Raw genomic sequence first — 21,336 nt, forward strand, 5'->3', positions numbered from 1 at the left:
ATGGAACATGTAACAAATCTTTTGAGTCTCGCCAAAGCATATGCGGTACTCAAAACATGTCTTCAAACTTTAAGTCACTGTAAATTACGAGTTAAAAGTCGGCCATTTTTGGCATAGCACCACGGGTGAAAACATTAGAGAGCATTATGGGACCTAGACAAAAAATGTTGTTTAATGAAGTGTAGGTTTGGCTCGTTCTTTTTCCCGCGCACACTGGTTCTTAGAGATCGCTTCGCTCGCCGGCGCTGCGCGCCGCCGAGCTGCGCTCGCTAATATGTTTTACGGTGCTACCGTTCTGGCGAGCGCAGCATGAATTACACATACCTTGCATCATTGTCAACTTATAGTTTTATTTAGGTATCAACGAACGTCAACGAATTAAAAAAAGAATAAAACAAATCATATGTCAATGAGGCAGGTATCGCAGTCTATACTAAAATAGCCAGTACACTCATTAAGATGTTTGATCCACCTCTAAATTTATCGCGGGAAATATAGCGCGAGTGCACTGTGACGTCATCCATGACTTTGTTCGTCTTTGTTTACGTTTCTCGACTCAATACGAAGGTATGGAAGCATGCAACAAATCTTTTGAGTCTCGCCAATGCATATCCGGTACTCAAAACGTGTCTTCAAACTTAAAGTCACCGTAAATTACGAGTTAAACGTCGGCCATTTTTGGCATAGCACCACGGGTGAAAACATTAGAGAGCATTATGGGACGTAGACAAAAATTTTGTTTGATGAACTGTAGGTTTAGCTCGTTCTTTTTCCCGCGCACACTGGTTCTTAGTGCTCGCTTCGCTCGCCGGGGCTGCGCGCCGGCGAGCTGCGCTCGCTATAAATGCCTGGGGTTAAATCAATCTAATTTAGCACAACAATTGGCAAATATTTATAGTCTTACCAGATATACATGTGTTTTTTGTAATATATTACAATATTATAGTACCCTATTGTAATACTACAGGGTGAACTTTTGTACGAAACAAGTGTATGTGGACTAGTTTAATTTATACTGAGGAAAAAATCGAATTGTTTTTAAGTAAAAAAAACCATGGCATAATGATTTAAAATTTTTTTATTAAATACTCGTTTTAGGAACTAGGAGAGTAAAGGGACTTTTTTGTTATAAGTAAGTTTTTTTTTCTTTTCTTCATCAATCATATCTTATTAAGATCGTCTCATAGAGATATGAAGTGTTGCAATATAAAGATTGAACAGTTTGATTCACCACGACTTCCTTCTTAGCTCAAGTTTATTTTTATTCTTCTAAATGACTTGTTTCAGTATAGCGTTGTATTCATGTACATGTATAAATGAGAGACTAGTATATAAAAGATCGGTACTCATATAGACGTCGCGCACGATACTGGTGTTACTTAACGTTACGCTTATAACGTCAAACGACGCACAAACGTAACGTCGCATTTTAAAGAAACTCAACTTCTTAATAGCCGTGAATTTTGAAACTAAAATAAATACAAATGTATTCATATCTCCTGTTTCTCCAGATTTGCACTGCAAGCAAGTTATGAATTAATGCACAAACATTGCCTGTAATATGGTAGTAAATGTACTTAAAATAAGATCACAATTTGCACGCCTGTAACTCAGGCAATATTTAAGAAATAAAAGTAATAACTTTAAAAAGTGTATATCTTCATTAAATAACTCAATCATAGTTTAAGAAACCAAAAAAAAAAAATTGGCAGATTGGAATGTGATTTCCTTTTAGAAAATTTCAAGCTGCATGGTATAAACTATAAATTTGATCAGCGAATTCAAAACATTCCACATTCGATATTGCACTTTTATCCCAGACAATACAGCTAAATGCACAGATACATGTATTTGGATAATATAATTATACAATCATGAAAAATTATATTCTGGTATATTATTCTATTTACTAGGTTTTACAATCTTTGAAGTTTATGAATTCGATCATGTACAATTCATTTTTAAGACATAATAATGTCGTTTATTGCATGCAATATGTTTAAATGGACACATTCGTCCAAAACAATATTGGCCCGAGCATCTATTTCTGAACAGATATAAACTACTGCACTGGCTGGCACTACGGCTCTTCTCCTGGGTATAAGTTTGTATGACAGAAGATTCTTGTTATCAATATTGTCGTAATTAAAGTCCTGTGATGACCTTAAAGGGTACCTGCAGTGCTGGTCAATTTTTGATATAATGGAGATCTATGTGTAAAAACATCATCCTGAAAATTTTACAGCGATCGCATAAGTAGTTTTTGAGATATTTGGGGAAAACCCGATTTCACACCTGAACGAGTTTTGAATCAAGCCGATTTGGCGCGAGATGAATTGTGACGTCACGGGGTCAACGCGACTGTATTATAGAAACATGAATATCGTATGAAAACTGTTCGTTTTCTTGCATTGTTTTATCGATATATGAACATTTTTTCCGTGTTTTATTTCCTTATCAACCCTGGATGACTCAATATACTGTTGTTTGAATTCAAACCCGTATTTTATCAAACAAAAATGCCGAATTCGGAAAATTGTTTGCTTCACGAATTTAGTCAAATGTGTAACACATTTTGCATAGAAATGCACAGCATATGTAGCAAAATGGCAATTAATCAAACTTTTGTTTTAAGAGACATATTTTGTTAATATTGTCATTCTTTAGAATGATTTTTCCGTGACATTATTAACTGATTAATAATATTGATAATACATATTGCGTAAAAGGTAACGCGGGGTCTATTCCTCGTATAAGACATAAAATTACAAATGATTTCGCCCGATTATTCAATAATATTGATATAGGACCAATAACAATCAAACTAGTATGCATTCTTTAACAAACAAACACTGGATTATAAACGGATCAAGGCGAAAGTCCAAGATGGCTGCATGATTAAGTCTGTCTCGTATTCTTTTAAAAATACGATAATGGAATTTCATTTTACATTTTTTTACATCCTTTGTCAAAATGTTCAAGTTTATTCACATTTCATAATGATTCGTTGTCAGTATAACAATTTACGTAATGTGGAGTTAAAGCGTTAAATTGCTGACCATAGCGCTCGAAAGAAAGTTGCACTTGATTAAATAAGAAATTAAGACCAACGTATATGTAATTACTTCTGAAATAATTACTTGATCACATAAAAAAGGTTTAAATTGCTGAATTGTAAATTAGGTCATTATTTAAGTGATTAGATAAGTCACAATAAAGGCATTAACTTCGGACATTAGTTTTACTATTTGATAGCCTCATGTATGATTCTTTAATCACTGATTGACGGACTATACACATGTATTAGTTTACGAATGCTTGATTTCACACAGTCTAATTTATTTTCTTTTTTATTGTTTAACAATTGAGTAGCAAATTATACACAAATCAATTTACCAGTCCAGAGGTGTGAAACCCTCTCTTTGTTCACCGGACTCGTGTACCATGTGTATACATACCCCAGATACACGTGTGTCTGGAGCAGTGGCTTCGTTAGTTTACCTGTTTACCTGTGTCATTTTCTCGGATCACTCGTATGTGAAAGGATATTACGTAATCAAAAAAAGAATAATAAACATAAATCTGCCCATGCAAGCGTTTTAAGATATCGTATTCATCGGTAAAAGGGTGACGAGAGTAGCAAATTTTAAAATCCTTTATATGATTTTTAAGATTTCTTAAAATATTTTATGCATATTGATGATTTCTGTTAAGTTCGCGAGAGTTATCTTTCCTGCGGTATTGTAAAAGTTATTCAGCGTCTTCATATATGGACACAAAATCAACGTCGCCGGAGGTAACCAATGAATTTATTCCGCGGTAAAATCTTGGGAGCGTCATTTTAATAGCGTGGGTTCTCACTTCTTTCAGGACGCCGATAGCTAAGCATTGAAAATTTTCAAAGCGATCTATAAAGCGGTATAAGGTTTATATTTTTGTTTTATTTTACTGATGGAGCCCAATAAAGTACTTATATTGGGTCATTCTATTGTACGCCGCTTTCAACAATTCCTAGTAAGTAATGAGGATGTTAGGTACTGTGAGGATCTTGGTCTAAGAGCAAATCATATGATATTTTATAGAGGAGTGGGAGGTCGCACTATTTCGGGCATTCTCCGCGAGGATGCGAGTTTCATTGAAAAAGTAAAACCTCGCAACATAATTCTAATTGTTGGGGGCAATGATGTTCGACGTGCGACGTCTTCCGAAGAATTGGCAGCAAATATTGAATCTCTTGTATCGGTACTGCACTATAGATTTGGAGTCACTCAGATCCATGTGTGTAAATTGTTGCCACGATTTAAGCAATGTTTTGATTACAACAGTACTGTGGATGAAGTAAATATCCTTCTCAAATCTTCTCTGCACAGATTTGAATTCGCTTCATTTTGGGAGCATAATGACCTCTTCCCTTCGCCCAAGTTCAAGGCGTGTGACCATAAATTTCTTTTTGACGGCGTCCACCTCAATAAACAAGGCAACGTTCATCTCTATAGAAGTTTGCGCGGACTTATTTTGTCTAGAATGCGTTAAAGTTTCGGGCGATTATCTGTAATCATATATATATCTATAACGTTATATATGTAGATCTACATACATATTTAGTATTATTTTATTTCTTGTAATAAGCAAGGAATGGAATCCCGTATTTGATATCCATCACATAGTTTTATCATAATTTACTTGTGTTTTCCTGTAAATTTTCAAATTTTTATTGCCTCACTGAGGCAGATCTCATTGCACTGGAATAAGCATAATTTACCAGTGTTTTCATTATAATTTTCATGTGTAATTTTTGCCTCTCTGAGGCGGATCCCATTGCACTGGAATCATCCATTTTATTGGTGTTTTCCAGAGATATTTCATATTTCTTTAGCCTCCCTGAGGCGGATCTCATCGCACTGGAATCATCACAATTTACTTGTGTTTTCCTGAGATTTTTTTTATATTTAATTTTTGCCTCCCTGAGGCGGATCTCATTGCACTGGAATCAACACAATTTACTTGTGTTTTCCTGAGATTTTTCATATTTCTTTAGCCTCCCTGAGGCGGATCTCATTGCACTGGAATCATCACAATTTACTTGTGTTTTCCTGAGATTTTTCATATTTAATTTTTGCCTCCCTGAGGCGGATCTCATTGCACTGGAATCAACACAATTTACTTGTGTTTTCCTGAGATTTTTCATATTTCTTTAGCCTCCCTGAGGCGGATCTCATTGCAATGGAATCATCACAATTTACTTGTGTTTTCCTGAGATTTTTCAAATTTAAAATTTTGCCTCCCTGAGGCGGATCTCATTGCATTGGAATAAACACAATTTACTTGTGTTTAACACAAATTTATTTGTGTTTTCCTTACAAATTTAATTTTTTTTTTTTCCCCGAGGTTTATTTTATTACATTACAATTTATTTACAACAATTTTATATGCATCCGTTGTTAGTGGATTTTATTTTTAAATCTACTTTTCATTTATGCTTTCCTTAGGTTTGTCAGTTAATATTCAATAAACTACACATTAAAAAAAAAAAATAATAATTAAGTATTCCGGAATTTTTATGTTTTATCATATATTTTCTGATCTATTCAGACCGGATGTTGACAATTGTTTACTAACCAATATATTTTAGTTATCGTCATCAAGAATAAGTATGCCACCAAAAAGAACAAGCCAAGCTCGCGCAAAACCATCAACAGTCTCAAAACAAAAGAAACGCAGGACATCAATGAACTTGGAAGTGGTTTCGCCAGCTTTATCCGTTTCGCCAGCTTTATCCCCCGATGTACTGGAAACCATCACAGCACAGGTGACCCAGCGGGTGACGGCCACAATTAGAGACGAGTTGACAACGCTGATAAACAACATTAACAGCAACAGTGCTTCAAATTCTCAGGGGAGTATTAGTATAAATCCTCTAGGGGCATCTAACAACAATGATAATGACGGGTTGGTAAGAGAATCTAGACATCTGGACAACGCTATTCAACACTCAGTTGAAGCGGTAGTTGTGGATCACACTGAGAAAATCGCTGGTAAGTGTCCGACAGGTTTTGTTAGTACAGCAGTACCAATTGATGCAAGGGTATCGGATCAAACTAAATCAAAAATTTGGTCAAACCAGTATATAGAATTTGCAAGCCTTTTGTCGAAAGACAAACAAAAGAAAGGTAAGTTATCTATACAGGTCGAAGATGGTGACAGTCCAGGCAAGCTTACAATCCACCAGGTAGAGAACGATTCCCAAAGCGAGGTAACTCTCTCATCCATGCATGACTGGCTTACAGCATGGAATAGATTTGCTGCAATTTATTGTATTAAATACCCAGAACAACAAGCTAAATTAGCTAAACATTTAGAATCAGTCAGAGATATTGCAGACGCCAAGGGCAATTGGAAAGCTTACGACACCGATTTTAGGATGCTTGTTGCCCAAGGACAAGTTTCATGGGGTGATGTACACATGGCAGGGCTCGACATTAATGCTTGTCCGCTTGTCCGGTACCAGTTAAAAAAATATACGGACAAGTGAATATTGCTGGCCACTTGTCCGACTGGACAAGTGCATTTTTATGTAAAGAAGTCTCCAACATTTAAAAAAGAAAAGAAAGTTTTGTGATAAGTTTATTTGTAGTCTTGTTATAAGTTTATCGATTAGTTATTTTGAATTTCGATCCCAACATCAAATTGCAATGCAGTTGAGTTACTCTTGATCGGGATTGAAGTTCACTAATTTCAAACACCTTTCAATATTGGACTGTAAAGGTGTGGATCTTAGTTCTTACAAAGTACCAAACACACATGTTAAGAAAAAGAAAGAGAAGGTAGCAATGATAAAGGATTATGAAAAGAAATGTAATTTATTTTAGGTGTCATTCATCATTGATAGAGTATGATGACTTTCCATGTTTAGTTTAAAAAACAGCTGAGAAATGAATATTAAGTTAAAGTCACATGTATTTTAAAACCTGATGCTAAATTTAAAATGTCTTGTAATTTGCCATGACAAAGCTACAGCTGACAAATCATGTTTAATGTTATATGGGACAAATACATTTTGGAAAGGCACTTTAAGATTCCATTTAAAAAGTCAGGTTATTAATTATAGCTAGAATAATCAATAAATAACTTTATTTTAGTAATACAGAACTGTAGTTTTCAAGTTGACGATATTTGATCTTTAATATTGAAAAAATTATCATCTATTGAAAATTTTTCGGACAAGTGAAGTTGAAGTTCGGACAAGTAAATGTCTTGGTCACTTGTCCGAATGGACAAGTAGGAAAAAAAGTTAATGTAGAGCCCTGCATGGAGTTATATGTTAATGCCAGACTGACGACAGCTCTATCTTCAAAACCTAACAAAAGTCATAAAGATATGTCATATAGCTCTATGCCAAGAGGTGTCTGTTTCCAGTACCATTCAGGTAAGAATTGTTCAGCAGGCTTTTCTTGTCGCTTCCAACACAGATGTTATAACTGCGGCGGGTCACACCCTTTTATTCAATGTACAAAGCAAGCCAAGCAGCCCTTTCGGATCATGCAGAGGTATCAAAACCAAACAGGTAAGTACAAATACAGGGAAACAATATAACCAATCAAAATTATTTGGCACATCCAAGCAAGGGCCCAACACCAATCAAGGTAAATAGACTTGCTCATTGGTTATCAGGGTATGATGAAGATGAAACTAATTTTTTTTAGTTCAGGGTTTTTCAAAGGGTTTTTATTTAGGCTTTGTTGGAGAATGTCCTGGAATAGAGTCAAAAAATTTAAATTCGGCTCTTACAAGACCAGAAATTATTGATCAAAAAATACAAAAAGAAATTTCGGCTGGTAGAGTTCAAGGACCTTTTGAAAATAAACCATTTTCCAATTTACAGTGTTCACCACTGGGTTTGGTTGAAAAGAAAGAGCCAGGTGAATTTAGAATGATTCATCATTTGTCATACCCAGAAAATCAATCAATTAATGATGGCATACCATCTGATGAGTCATTTGTTCAATACTCATCTATTTCAGATGCTATTCATTTCATAAAAAAGTGTGGAAAAGGTGCTTTCTGTTGTAAAACTGACATTAAGTCAGCATTTAGAATTATAAATATTCATCAATCTCAGTATCAGTTTCTTGGGTTCAAGTGGAAGAGTAAATATTACTTTGATACATGTTTGCAGTTTGGTCTAAGTTCATCTTGTAAAATATTTGAGCGATTCTCAACAGCCCTACAATGGATAGCACAAAATAAACTTGGTATACCATGTATATCACATGTTTTGGATGACTTTATCATTGTGGATATATCGCCAACTCAATGTGTATACAAGCTTAAATCTTTCTTGAATATGTGTTCAGATATTGGGGTTCCCATTTCACTTGAAAAAACATGTGGTCCTAACCAAGTTATAACTTACCTGGGTTATGAATTGGATTCAACAAAAATGGAATGCAGATTACCAAAGGAAAAAATTGTAAAGTGTGTCAACAAAATCCAGTTTGCGATGGAACAATCTAAATTAACATTAAAGCAGCTGCAGTCAATTATAGGTTTATTGAATTTTGCTTGTAATGTAGTGTTGCCAGGCAGGGCCTTTTTAAGGAGGCTAATAGATCTGACCATTGGAGTAAAAAAGCAGTATTATAGAATTAGGATGACGAAACAAGTTAAGGAGGATTTAAGTGTCTGGTATGATTTCTTGAGTAATTTTAATGGTTCTTCAATGTTTTTCCCAGATATATGGTTAAGTTCAACTGAACTAAGGTTATATACAGATGCATCTGGAGCTGTGGGGTATGCTGCGGTTTTTGGTAGTCAGTGGTTCAAAGGAGAATGGAATGACAGTTGGCGAAATCAGAACATAGCAGTTTTAGAATTATACCCAATAGTTTTGGCTGTTGATGTCTGGTCAAAATATATGGCTAATAAGTGCATTTTGTTTAACACAGACAATCAAGCACTGGTTCATGTCATTAATAAACAAACAGCAAAAGATAAGCACATCATGTTTCTTTTGCGAAAACTGGTTTTGATATGCTTGAAGTTTAATATTTATTTTAAAGCTCAGCATTTGACTTCAAAAGAAAATTTACTATGTGATTGTCTTTCTCGTTCAAAGGTAAATCAGTTTTTACAACTGGCACCCTGGGCCGACAGCAATCCAGTCAACATTCCTCCACTACCGCCCTTTCCAAATTAAGAGGTGACATACAAAGACTATTGGATGCGAGCCTTACTAATTCTTCTTTAGCTTCGTACTCTCATGCTTGGACAGTTTTTAAAGATTTTGCCGAGAAATACGAGTTAATTATTGAGTTCCCAGTGAAGCAACACATATTGGTATATTATGTTGCCTACCTATTTTCAAAGGACTATGCTGCAACAACTATTTCATCATATCTCTCAGCTATTAGTTACATCCATAAGCTCAACAGTTTTGGGGATCCATGCTCGTCTTTTTTAATACAAAAATTGCTCTTATCAACACGCAAACTTAAACCTTCACAAGATGTTAGAATACCTATTACAAAAAATATTTTGCATCAAATTTGTGACTTTTTACCAGTTACAGTTTCCAATGCATTTGAAAAGGCCTTGTTTAAAGCAATGTTTTTGTTGGCCTTTTATGGATTCTTGAGAGTTGGGGAAATAACATCATGTCAAAAGGTAATTAACAAAAATTTAATTCTGTTTAATCAAATTTCCAGGCAGCAAGATCATTTAATTATCAAATTTGTTACATATAAACATCACATGGGCAAACCATTTTTTCTCACTATTCACTCGGCAAGTAACAAAAAGTATTGTCCAGTTCAATGCCTAGAAGACTACATTAAGTTAAGAGGAGTACAAAATGGGCCACTTTTTTGTTATGTACCAAATATTCCAGTTTCCAGGGGTAAACTTTCGGCGGTATTAAAAAACTGTCTATCATTTGCAAAGTTGGATATGAGTCGCATTACTAGCCATTCTTTCCGGATAGGCATGGCGTCGCACTGTGCGGACATTGGCATGAGTGACAGCAAAATTAGACTGTTAGGTCGATGGAAATCAGATGCATTCAAAAGTTATATTAGACCAGTTAATCTAGTATAGAGAGAGCAAAGACTGACTGTGAACTTATGGATATACACTGTTATTCAGGAACATATGTATATTTCTTGATAACTTATAATGCGTTAAAATAATTTGAAATATAAGTTGTTATTTTCATTCAAAGCTTTGAATGGGTTAGACATATGTATGTTCCTACCTATGATTACTATATATTACAAGTATTAGGTTACATTGTACATCTTTTTGGGTGGGGCATATGTATATCCTTACCCATGCATGAATAGTATTTGTATGTGTTTGCATGTTGATGGGACTAAAGTTTGTAAGGCATATGTATATCCTGGCAAATATTAGTCCATTTTAAAGGTATAGGAATGCACTTTGCCACTTAAAATTTTCTCCCTCCCTCCTTGGGGTCTGAACTTGATTTAATTAGAATTAATCAAGTACATGGCGCTTTCAGACCACAAGGATTATGTTTGTCATAAATTATCTAATCAATCACATCATTGATTACATCAGTAATGGGAGTTATGGATTATTTTAGTTGTAAAATATTATGGGTAAAGAATTAAATATTCATAATTTTATGAACTTATTAATTATTGTTATATAATCATCTATTGTCATTTTCCTGATTATTTCAAACCAAATTTGGTTAACAATAAAGTCACAAAAGTGGCAGAGTGCAACATACCTATTTGTTATGTGATGTTTTGCTGTACAAAGATGAAGGGCTCAGGTGGTTCAATTTCGAGCGTATAGAGGTTAATTATTTCATGAGTGAGAAATAATGATATATGCAGTAATGGTCTATTTTGAAAATTATCAATTATGGATAAATGATTTTTAAGATTTCTTAAAATATTTTATGCATATTGATGATTTCTGTTAAGTTCGCGAGAGTTATCTTTCCTGCGGTATTGTAAAAGTTATTCAGCGTCTTCATATATGGACACAAAATCAACGTCGCCGGAGGTAACCAATGAATTTATTCCGCGGTAAAATCTTGGGAGCGTCATTTTAATAGCGTGGGTTCTCACTTCTTTCAGGACGCCGATAGCTAAGCATTGAAAATTTTCAAAGCGATCTATAAACCACCTCCACCCCTCCACCTTCCTTTTTCATGAACATGTTTATAAAAACGAAAAATTCTTGTGTATTTTCTTTTTTCTTTATTAAGCATGGCGCTTTCAGACCACAAGGATTATGTTTGTCATAAATTATCTAATCAATCACATCATTGATTACATCAGTAATGGGAGTTATGGATTATTTTAGTTGTAAAATATTATGGGTAAAGAATTAAATATTCATAATTTTATGAACTTATTAATTATTGTTATATAATCATCTATTGTCATTTTCCTGATTATTTCAAACCAAATTTGGTTAACAATAAAGTCACAAAAGTGGCAGAGTGCAACATACCTATTTGTTATGTGATGTTTTGCTGTACAAAGATGAAGGGCTCAGGTGGTTCAATTTCGAGCGTATAGAGGTTAATTATTTCATGAGTGAGAAATAATGCTATATGCAGTAATGGTCTATTTTGAAAATTATCAATTATGGATAAAAATAAATCTGACTGTAATAAAATAATTACAGATACAAATTTCTAAATCTACAATACTTAGAATAACCAGATACGTCAAAACATCAGACCTATATTAATCATTTTGGCTGAAAAATCGAATTTAATTTGTATAGCTTTGTAAAGAATTTTCCCTCCTGTTGACCTCGTGACGTCACTTCCGCTGAAGCCTCGTTATCGCCTAATTCTGTTTTCTCTTGATTAGATTTCCGAAAGCAGGTAAAAATAGCCACTTTGAAGCGGCGTAACTCCGTTATTTTTGCATCGATTTCGATGCGGTTTTTTGCATTAAATTTTGGTAATTAAACTCTTTGACATATGTTTCACATCGGCTTGGCTGCAGGTACCCATTAATACCAGCTGGAAGAGTTGAGCCCCAAGCGTCAGTGCTTTCGCTGTTTAATGTTTGAATTGCTTCCTGAACTTTTAGCAAGAAATAGTCATGGTCTGGGTCATCCGCATATACGGCAATTACCTGTCCTTTGGATACCATTTCGGACAAGGGCACCTCTTCGTCATCTTCTTCAACATCGAATGTGTTGTTTGTCTCCTTGACCATTTCATGGTGTTGAACTTGCCCAATTCTTTGAACATTTACACATTCGTGATAAATTTGTAAACTGCATTTTTCACAAAAGCAGGACAGTTCGCGTATAATGATATGGGGAGACGAGTTATCAACGATGACTTGATGGACAGATCTGATGTTTGAAATTGGTTTGAAACTTAAATTGCCTTCTCTTGGGATGAAATCAAGAAAACGGAAAAGCCGTCTCCGGCAAACAGATTTTGTCCGCGTCAAATTCGAAACAGCAAATTCATACAGATCCCGGGCATTTTGTATATGGGCTTGTCCACGCAAAACTGCCAGATCTGCCTGTCTTTTTAACAGTCCTCCAGCAGCATCTTGAGGTCCTACATTATAAACACAATCATGTAATAATACAAAAATATTAAATTTTAATTGAAACAAAAATGCTCATATATAGTAAATGCAAAATAAACTTCAACGCGACATGAATGAATTAAATAACGCACGTTTTACTTCATTATCTTGTCAACATGAAAGTAGTGATCAACAAGTGGCTTAATTAATGTATAAAACAATTCTGTTTTCATAAGAAAATGCTAATAGAATAGCTACCATTTACAAGTTTAAAGTACTTAGTTCGATCTGATGGACACTGTATTTGTATCCTTAAGAAGAAAGTGTGCAGAAAATATACATGTAAATACCTTTAGCATGTGCAGTCTCAAAATAATTTCTGGTAAAATGTTTGAAACCGAAATCCCGACTGGAGTTGCTGATATCCCCAAAGCAATGTCGACTCTTATATTGGGCTGCACATCCATCTGTGAACTCGTGCATGGTGTCAACCGGGTAGGAAATAGATGCCAAGTACTCGGATATTGTTTCACGAACTTCATGGACGAAATACTGGTCATGCTGTTGATCATCACTAATAACAAAAAAACATGGCGATGTATAATCGTAACGTGAACAGAGACTTCAGTTTTCTGAAAGTAAGCACTTTGAAGTTGTTTTAATTCTGTGCAACGGTAATTTTCAGAAAAGTCATGAACACAGATGCAGTGGTTGAGTGGAAGATTAGATGAAAGTTCTTGAAATTGGTTGTTTTGCCAAGTAGCTAGGTGTTGATGGAATGGAAACGATTTTAATAGTTGCAAAAGGTGTGAAAATAAATCACTGACTTTTGATTCCTTTTTAACCAGAACGAGTTTCTTTGTTGTTTTATTGCCCTTCGCTTTGATTTCAACTTTTTCAAATTTTTCCCACTTGACTGTTTCGTCTGTCTCCGCGTCTCCAGTTTCTTCTGGTAATAAATATAGTTTGTGGATACCACATTCTGCACACTGTCGCTTCATGCATTGCAAAGTAGGATTTATACACAATGTGACATCCACCACATCGCTTATGGACTCGAATACTTGGACGTCAATTCCAATGTCATTTGCATTTGTTTTGATGATCTTTTTCCGAAAGTCCATACATGATTTGAAGGCACTCTTTATTTCAACATGATATCTACAACAGCATGTGTGTCTGTCCTTTGGACGAGCCTGTCTAACAAAATAGGGCTTGCAATTTTCAAAGGACCTTTGACAAATTTTGATATCAGGATTTTCGCTTATGAAATCTAGGTAAACTTCAGTTTGGGTCTTTTCTAAAATATACACTGCGTGGCTCGTGTATAATTTGGGTCCAATTCTTTCTCGCTTGATATCTGCTTTATTTCCAGTCGGTCGGGAGATACCTGGACGCAGCCAAAAGTCGTACGCAAGTTGTTTAGTTTCCGTTGAAATCGCGTCAGTGCGCGTTTTTCGAAACGTGTATGTCCAACAAGATCTTTCAGTTTTCAATACAGTGGTGCGAATTGTGTTTCCCTTACTTATTCGTCTAACTGGTAAACCAAGTTTTTTAGCTAGATTTTTTCGACATCTGCTTTGGGTCACTTGTTCACCACTTATTGATGCAACAAGCACGTTCATAGACGTAACCGAGTCTTTCGATCTTTTCATTTTGCAGCTATCAATTGTTGTTTTTAAATCTTGCAGAACCGCTTTTTCCGTTGATTTTTTACTTTGTTCTTCTGGTGATAATACGACATCAGCATCAATTAAAATTTTTGTCGTTGGAGAGTTTGAATTTTTCAAATGTGCTGCCAGTGTAGCTGACCGCTTCTTTGGTGATTGGGGTAACGAATCCTTCAATTTTTTTAATGCTCTGTGTTTACTTGTTCTGTTTTTAAAAACATGTCTTATCATTTCATTTGAATTTTTCGTGTTCGCAGAGAGCTCGACGTTTTTATTCCTCGCTAAATTTCTATATTTTCTTTTTCGTTCTGTTTCCATCTGTCTCGTTTCAGCTTGTTTTGCTCTGTACATGCGCTTTATAATTGCATCAGAAGTTTGTTTATACTCAGTCTGTTTGACAGTTTTGTTTTTATGATACGATGCTAGCTTTTGTTGTCGTTTTTGAAGTTTCTTATTTCTATAAAACTCTAATCTTTCTCGTGGGGACATTTTCGTATCCATGGTATCATTGTCATTCTTCTGAAAACCGCAACAGATAAAAAAGATTAAAGACCCTGTAGATTTGTAAAATCCTAAACACAAATACTAGTACCGAGACATATGGGTCGCCATGCAGGTTTCAATGATAATCCTCATTTCCTATCAAAGTATTTATCTAATTAATACAATAATGAATAAAACACGAATGCTTTATTTAAAAATATAATTCTGTAAAGTTCTATTAGAAAATAGCGGGCTGGCGTCGTTTTTGAAAGTGGGGCTAGACTTCTTGACAAACGAAAAAACAGTTGGAGGGGGGATCTCTATGTTGATTCATTTTTACATGTCCCCCCCCCCCCCCCCCCCCCCCGATGCTACGTCACCTCTAGCAGATTTTGTATGACCGCTAATGTCCGCTTTTAAATTACTTTAATATTTATCACGCGTGTAGGATATTTTTTTAAACGGATGGATCGGTCTATAAAGATCTTGACTAAAATGGAATAAAGAGAATATGGGTAGAGTGTTAGGATTTGATTACATTACGTCTTTGCATCATCTAATTTTTTAATCAACCTAGTCCAGATTAAAAAAAAACGGGTATTTGGCAGAAAATGTTATTGTTGCTATATAATAAAAACAATTACGAAAAGGACCCGCATCAAAACTTATGTAATAATTATTTACCAAACAACGTTTTTTGTTTGGACGTTATCAGTTTTAAGTATATCAACGTCACGTCACAGTCACGGAGCGTCAAACATAAAGGGGGCGTTTATTTGGACATTAAATAATTTCTGTCTTCCTTAAACTAATATGGGGATTCATAAAATTTTGATATGTCTCTGTAGCAAATTTTATGTACTTTGTGTCTGTTGTACTTATTTTAATAATTGCGATTGTATATTGCTTGAAATTTTGCACTAAAATCGTCAAATTGCTTAAAAAGTGCAGTAATTTTTAGATTGGGACAATTCACTGGACAACTTAAAAATCAACCTGCCTTATAAATATTGTTATTATGAAATAATAGTCGTTTGTATCTTATTATACAATACGTGTGCAATATATCTGTATCAAAAATAAGCAACTTACCTTCGTTTTAGATATAATATTGATGATTGAAATGTCAGTCTATCTGAATCTTCAAAAAACGGGACACCGAGTACTTCGCCATTTCAAAGGCTGCAATATTATATCTATCAACCGAACATTTGAAATGATTATGACGTCATACTTTGATATGGATGTTACAATTATATTCCAAATTTCATGCTGTTTGGCGCAAAATTGATTGTTTTATCAACCTGTGCATAAAGCGCATAGCCACTGAATGTAACGCAGGACATCCATATATCACGTCAACTACAGATAATTAAGACCTGTCATTCCTCAAAAAGTATGTAAAATTCATTTTATTTGAAATATTTTCATTATTTACAAATTTCCCTTGCCATTGATACCCAACACTTTCATACATGTATTTTCCTTTTAACGACTCTTCCTCAACCCCTCAAAATAATATTTAATAGCGTAGGTAAAAGAGACAGCAGTATCGTGCTATAGCATTATAGGTAAGACGTATGGTAAAATATGAATATCTCAAAAGTGTCTGTTTATTTTATTATACGGAATGTCTTCAGTTTAAAGAAAACTTTTAATTTTTTTAAATGATTGACCAACAAATAAACTTGAATTCTACTGCGATCCGTATGCATGTAGCAATTCGTTGTGTTACGTAGATGTTGCCAAGTGTGTTGCTTACGCTGAGAGTAATGGAACGGACCATAAACTGAGTCTCAACCAATCAGATTTCAGTATTTAACATGAAAGTATATTAAATCTGTTTTTGGAGAGCTTATTGGATATGCCTGTTACCCAATCCATTTGAATTTTCAATAAAATATGTTTAAATTCTGTATAATGTCTTAAAAGGATGTCAGTTAAAAATAATGAATTTATCATTTGAATACATCTTAACAAAACTAAAGTGATACATATCTTGACAGATTATTTTAAGAAAACTGTGCAAGATATAATAGGAATTTTCTCATATTTATCAATTTTGCTTATGATGATTGAATTTGATGCATGTAGCACCTGTTGAAGGTAAAGGAAATACAAATATGCTGTAAAGTTTTTATCAAACCCATTTTTTACAATGTTGGCCTTATATATTGGCAAAAATACTGTATTATCCAAACAAAAAATCTCTTTCAAAGATCATATTGGTAGCATTGAAAGATTGCAGAAAAAAACCCGCACAACAACTTCTAAAGATTAATGAATTGTTTGTAAGCAATGACCGTTATCTTCATGATCAAAGCTCGTGTAAACCATAGAAAAAAGCTTCTTTTTTTGGACAGCAAAAAAAAGAGGATCAGATTATATAGCATGCCCCGTTTTTGTAGTATGATGCCTTTATAGTATACTCAAAGGAAAGCCCTGTTTACAGGAAGAATGTTTAGGAGGAGATATTATTTTTGAATAATAAAATATTTTATTTTACTTCATTGCTCTTATTCACCAAATACTATCAACTGAAATTTTATATGAAAATATGTGACATAATCAATATGTTTTCCATACAATTTTGTAAACGTTTGTTGTATGACTAGCAAGTAATTCATCAAGTGAAAGTCAGTTACACTTTGTCACTTTCTTGGAGAAAGCTTTAATCATTTTAATTCTTTTCAAGGAAAACATTATTTGAAAAAAAATAACTTTATGATGGAATATGGAAACTTAAATACACAAGTATTATATATAAATGTGTTCGAACAGATGTCAAGCTTCTATGCATCATACATATTTAATCCTACTTACACAAGACATATATCCCTCAACTTTAAGCGAAGATATGATGATGTGAAAAAAATGACTTGCCGGTTAATTTGACCGACAAGATCATGAAAGATTAACTATTAAAGGGTCATATATGGCACACGTATATTACTCTAGAATTCAATTAAAAAATAGTGTTTCTTGTAAGTTCATTCATTTGTTGTTGTTTTTTGTTGTTGTTGTTTTTTTTGTTTCTCTTTGTGCAGACTATTTATCTTCCAAACCCTGTTGCAGGTCAAGGCATAAAACCCAGTCACACAGCCGTAAGAACATCCATAAGAACCAGGTTGTAGACAGTTCGAACACTCTTTCACACTCGTCGTGTTCGAATTATCCAAGCCGCAAAGAATGCCCATGTACCCAGCTTTACACCCGTCTTGATAAAACAATGTGGTTAAAGAAAAGCTCTTGTCCTCTCCACATGTATCAAGACATTAATCTTGGCACACAAGACCTGCGTACTCGGATGTGCTATTAAAAGGTCATATATGGCACACGTATATTACACTAAAATTCAATACTATTAAAAATGAGTGTTACTCATAAGTTCTTTCATTTGTTTGTTCGCTTTTTATTATTTTTGGTTTTTTGATTTTGTTGTTTTTTGTTCCTCTTCGTGCAGACTATTTATCTTCGTGGTGGGTTTCTCAACCTTCCGATTGGAGTGTGTAAACTATGACATCATGTTTGCCAATTCTAAAAATGACACACACAGGGTCACAACTCCTGAGGCAGCGTTGCCTTTAGGCCAGTGTGTTCAAGAGTAAGTATACCATCTGCAGTTGATTTGTTGTTGTGGAATAGTTTACGATGTTCTGGTTTCTAGTTGTTGTATTAACTTTAGAATGTACTGGCTTTGCAGTTTTATATCTTAAACAAATAACATACCTTGGGCAGGCTACTTGTACAAACAATAGACTAGTAACATACTTCGTTACAGTTGCATACATTGAGAACATCCCTCAGACATGTTAAATACCTTGGTTATATGTACATACATGTACATGTACATCTCGTAAGTTATAGTCACTTCATGTTTCACTATTAAACATTCCTCATATACTGTTACATACCCTAGACAGATAATATACATATACATCAGACTTGAATTGTCATATTTATCTCAGACTTATACCTTTGTATACTTTAAACCAGTAACATACCTAAAACTAGTTACATACCTTCCACTTGATATTCATATATCTTTAACCAGTGGATATAATCAATATGTCATGATATTGTGAGGATGTGGGGTTACAATAAATCGTTGACATTATTTATCTGCTAATTATATAACATATTTATGTTAATTTATTAATGGTAGTTTTGACTTTGGGATCATCGTCTGTTTGCATGTTGATTTTGCCTTTTGGGGTTTCTACTGATCAAGTTTCTATACAAAATCTTTAAGCATTAGTAGATTCGTTCTTTTTTTTTTCCCTCATTGCCCCCCTCACAACTATTGTAAGTAATAGTATAAACTATTTATAGATAATGTCAAAATATTACCATATTCTTCTTTATCTGTAAAACATTCTGATTTGAGATGTCTTTTGTGCACATATATTATGTTTGATAAAAACAATAAAATTATGCATTTGTAAAATAAAAGGGACCGGATTACTACATGAATTATATTATATATCTATAAATAAATAACACTTTTGTACTTCTTTGTTGAAATGTTTAAATTGGTACCATGGGTTTAATGGTAATGTATAGCCTATGTAATGAGACTCCAATTGTAGACTGATTTGACAAACACGAAAACACACAACTCGTTGAATAAAAATCATATACCATCGCAAAACATGAGAGATCTTATATTTATTATTCAGTGAGATTTTCACAAAATATGTTCAAGTTATTGCTTGCATAAAAACCAAAAATAATGTGTCTTTGATTTATGTACTGTACTTGTATCACCAGTACATCCAAGGAGGTTTCTGCGAAGTAAAGATACATGATGTGTGACTTTTTTCTCTGACTTGTGGCAGATCCTCTTTTCCTTCTTTAGATATGGAACGTAAGTGATTGCTTTTATCGGTTTAGGAAAAAAACCCCGATATACATGTAGTTCAAAGACCAAAATGTGTTTTACACATATTTATACAATAGAAAACAAATTGAAAAAGTGAAATTGACTCTTCTTCTTTTTAATCCAGTTTTCTTCTTTAGATTTTTTCAAACTTTGACATGAATTTTGATAAGATCAATTTCAGTAAAACAAAAACCCAGAAACCTGTGTAATCAGAGTTGCATTGGAGGATTATGAATAGAATAGATATAATGTCTATTTAAACAGAATATAAGTTTAAACAAATTATAGTATTTGAAATTGAATTGGCTTTAAAAGAGAATCTTCAATGTTAGGATCAAGAAGATGGTATGTTTATTCAATGTTCATTGGTTGGATGGTCGTGGCCATTTTTATACTATATTAATCTCCTTGAGATACAAAGCCGATCTGTATAAAGATATAGAAAAACATTTTAGAGCTACGTGAAATATTTGAATGATAATTTGATATTGTTTCTTTACTAATTAAATCATTTGATATTTAACTTTTTCATCCATGCACTATGTTTTTTCTTTGATATGTCGATTGATAGAAAAAATATTTAATTCATTTCTTAAATCATTGTTTAAAAAAAATATGTTGACTGCCAAGCCACCACAAAGTTGTACCCTTTTACAAGTGATCAAATTTTGCTCTCAAACACTGATTGTATTTAATTGGTATTTAATTAAGTCATCTTCTTTATCCCAATTCTATTATAGGTCAAATTCTGCGAGACTTTATTTACGGCATTATACTGAGCTTGATCATGAATTTGATGCAAGGTAAGAATACTTTATCTCAGAGCGTTTAAAAATCTCCTTTAAAAAAGATCATATATTTTATGAAATACAACATACATGTAATTTCATATTTCTTGATTATTTAAAGGCTGAATAGAGGGTATCGATTAACCAACAAATACATGGATATCTTTACCTCAACAGCTGATAGTTATATTAGCCAAGTAGGTATGCATTTTTTTGCTATTGAATTTATTCTATATGATCAAAACTACCTAGTTGGTTTAAAATTAACATATGGAGTTTATGCTGTTTTCTGTCCCCTTACAATAAGTGTATTTCATCTTAGAAATACAGGTATACTGTTCTCTTTGATTGAGTTTGATATATCTTGTTAGCACAGTGCACTTTTTTGTCAATTCTTTTTTCTTTTTTTTTAAATTTAGATTAGGAAAGTATGTTGGTTTCTAATGTATGCTTAACGTCATGTTATTGCTGAAATTGAATACATTAAATCTGTGGCATTTCTAATTTTGCAGGTCTGATAGTGACAGTATGCAAAGTCTTTATATCAGATGAGGTAATGCGTGCTGGAATTTAGATCCAAGTTATTAACAAAATGACAAGTTACACGATACATTTTCAACTGCATGATTAAAGGAGTGGTGAACAGTTTTTACATGATGCATATAATTCTGTATCTGTAGAAAAATTTTGAATGTCTATTCACACAAACAGTTATGAACATATTTATGATATTAAATACCGGTAATATATTTTGTGAATCAATTGAAGTTTTTCCAGTAAAGACAAATGCTGCTTAAAAATATATGATTGTGATGCTAGTAAACTTCGATTTTGTTTCAAAATTAATAATTAGTGTAGTATTAACTTGATTGGATATTGCTCTATATAAAGTTTATAATTGTTTGGAATTTCTATTAAACTGATAAGACATGTATTTCATGTTCATGAATTATATAAGTAAAATTTGTCTCAATATTCTT

At 33.6% G+C, this 21,336-nt stretch overlaps 2 protein-coding genes and 1 pseudogene across 2 annotated transcripts in view; 1 reads left to right on the plus strand and 2 right to left on the minus strand.

Annotated features, from left to right (window-relative positions):
* The window catches only part of LOC128163320 (uncharacterized), a 100,422-nt gene that overhangs the window by 37,617 nt on the left and 41,469 nt on the right, over positions 1-21,336 (minus strand). The window lies entirely within an intron of this gene.
* On the plus strand, positions 3,707-8,754 carry LOC128163322 (uncharacterized). Its single transcript, XM_052826889.1, has 3 exons — positions 3,707-3,918; positions 5,633-6,501; positions 8,733-8,754. The coding sequence occupies exons 2-3, from the start codon at positions 5,654-5,656 to the stop codon at positions 8,752-8,754; spliced, it is 870 nt and encodes a 289-aa protein (XP_052682849.1). The 5' UTR covers positions 3,707-3,918; positions 5,633-5,653.
* LOC128163857 (uncharacterized) lies at positions 12,269-13,706 on the minus strand (annotated as a pseudogene).

Source organism: Crassostrea angulata, chromosome 9 (genome assembly GCF_025612915.1).
Source record: "Crassostrea angulata isolate pt1a10 chromosome 9, ASM2561291v2, whole genome shotgun sequence".
NCBI classification, from domain to species: Eukaryota; Metazoa; Mollusca; class Bivalvia; order Ostreida; family Ostreidae; genus Magallana; species Magallana angulata.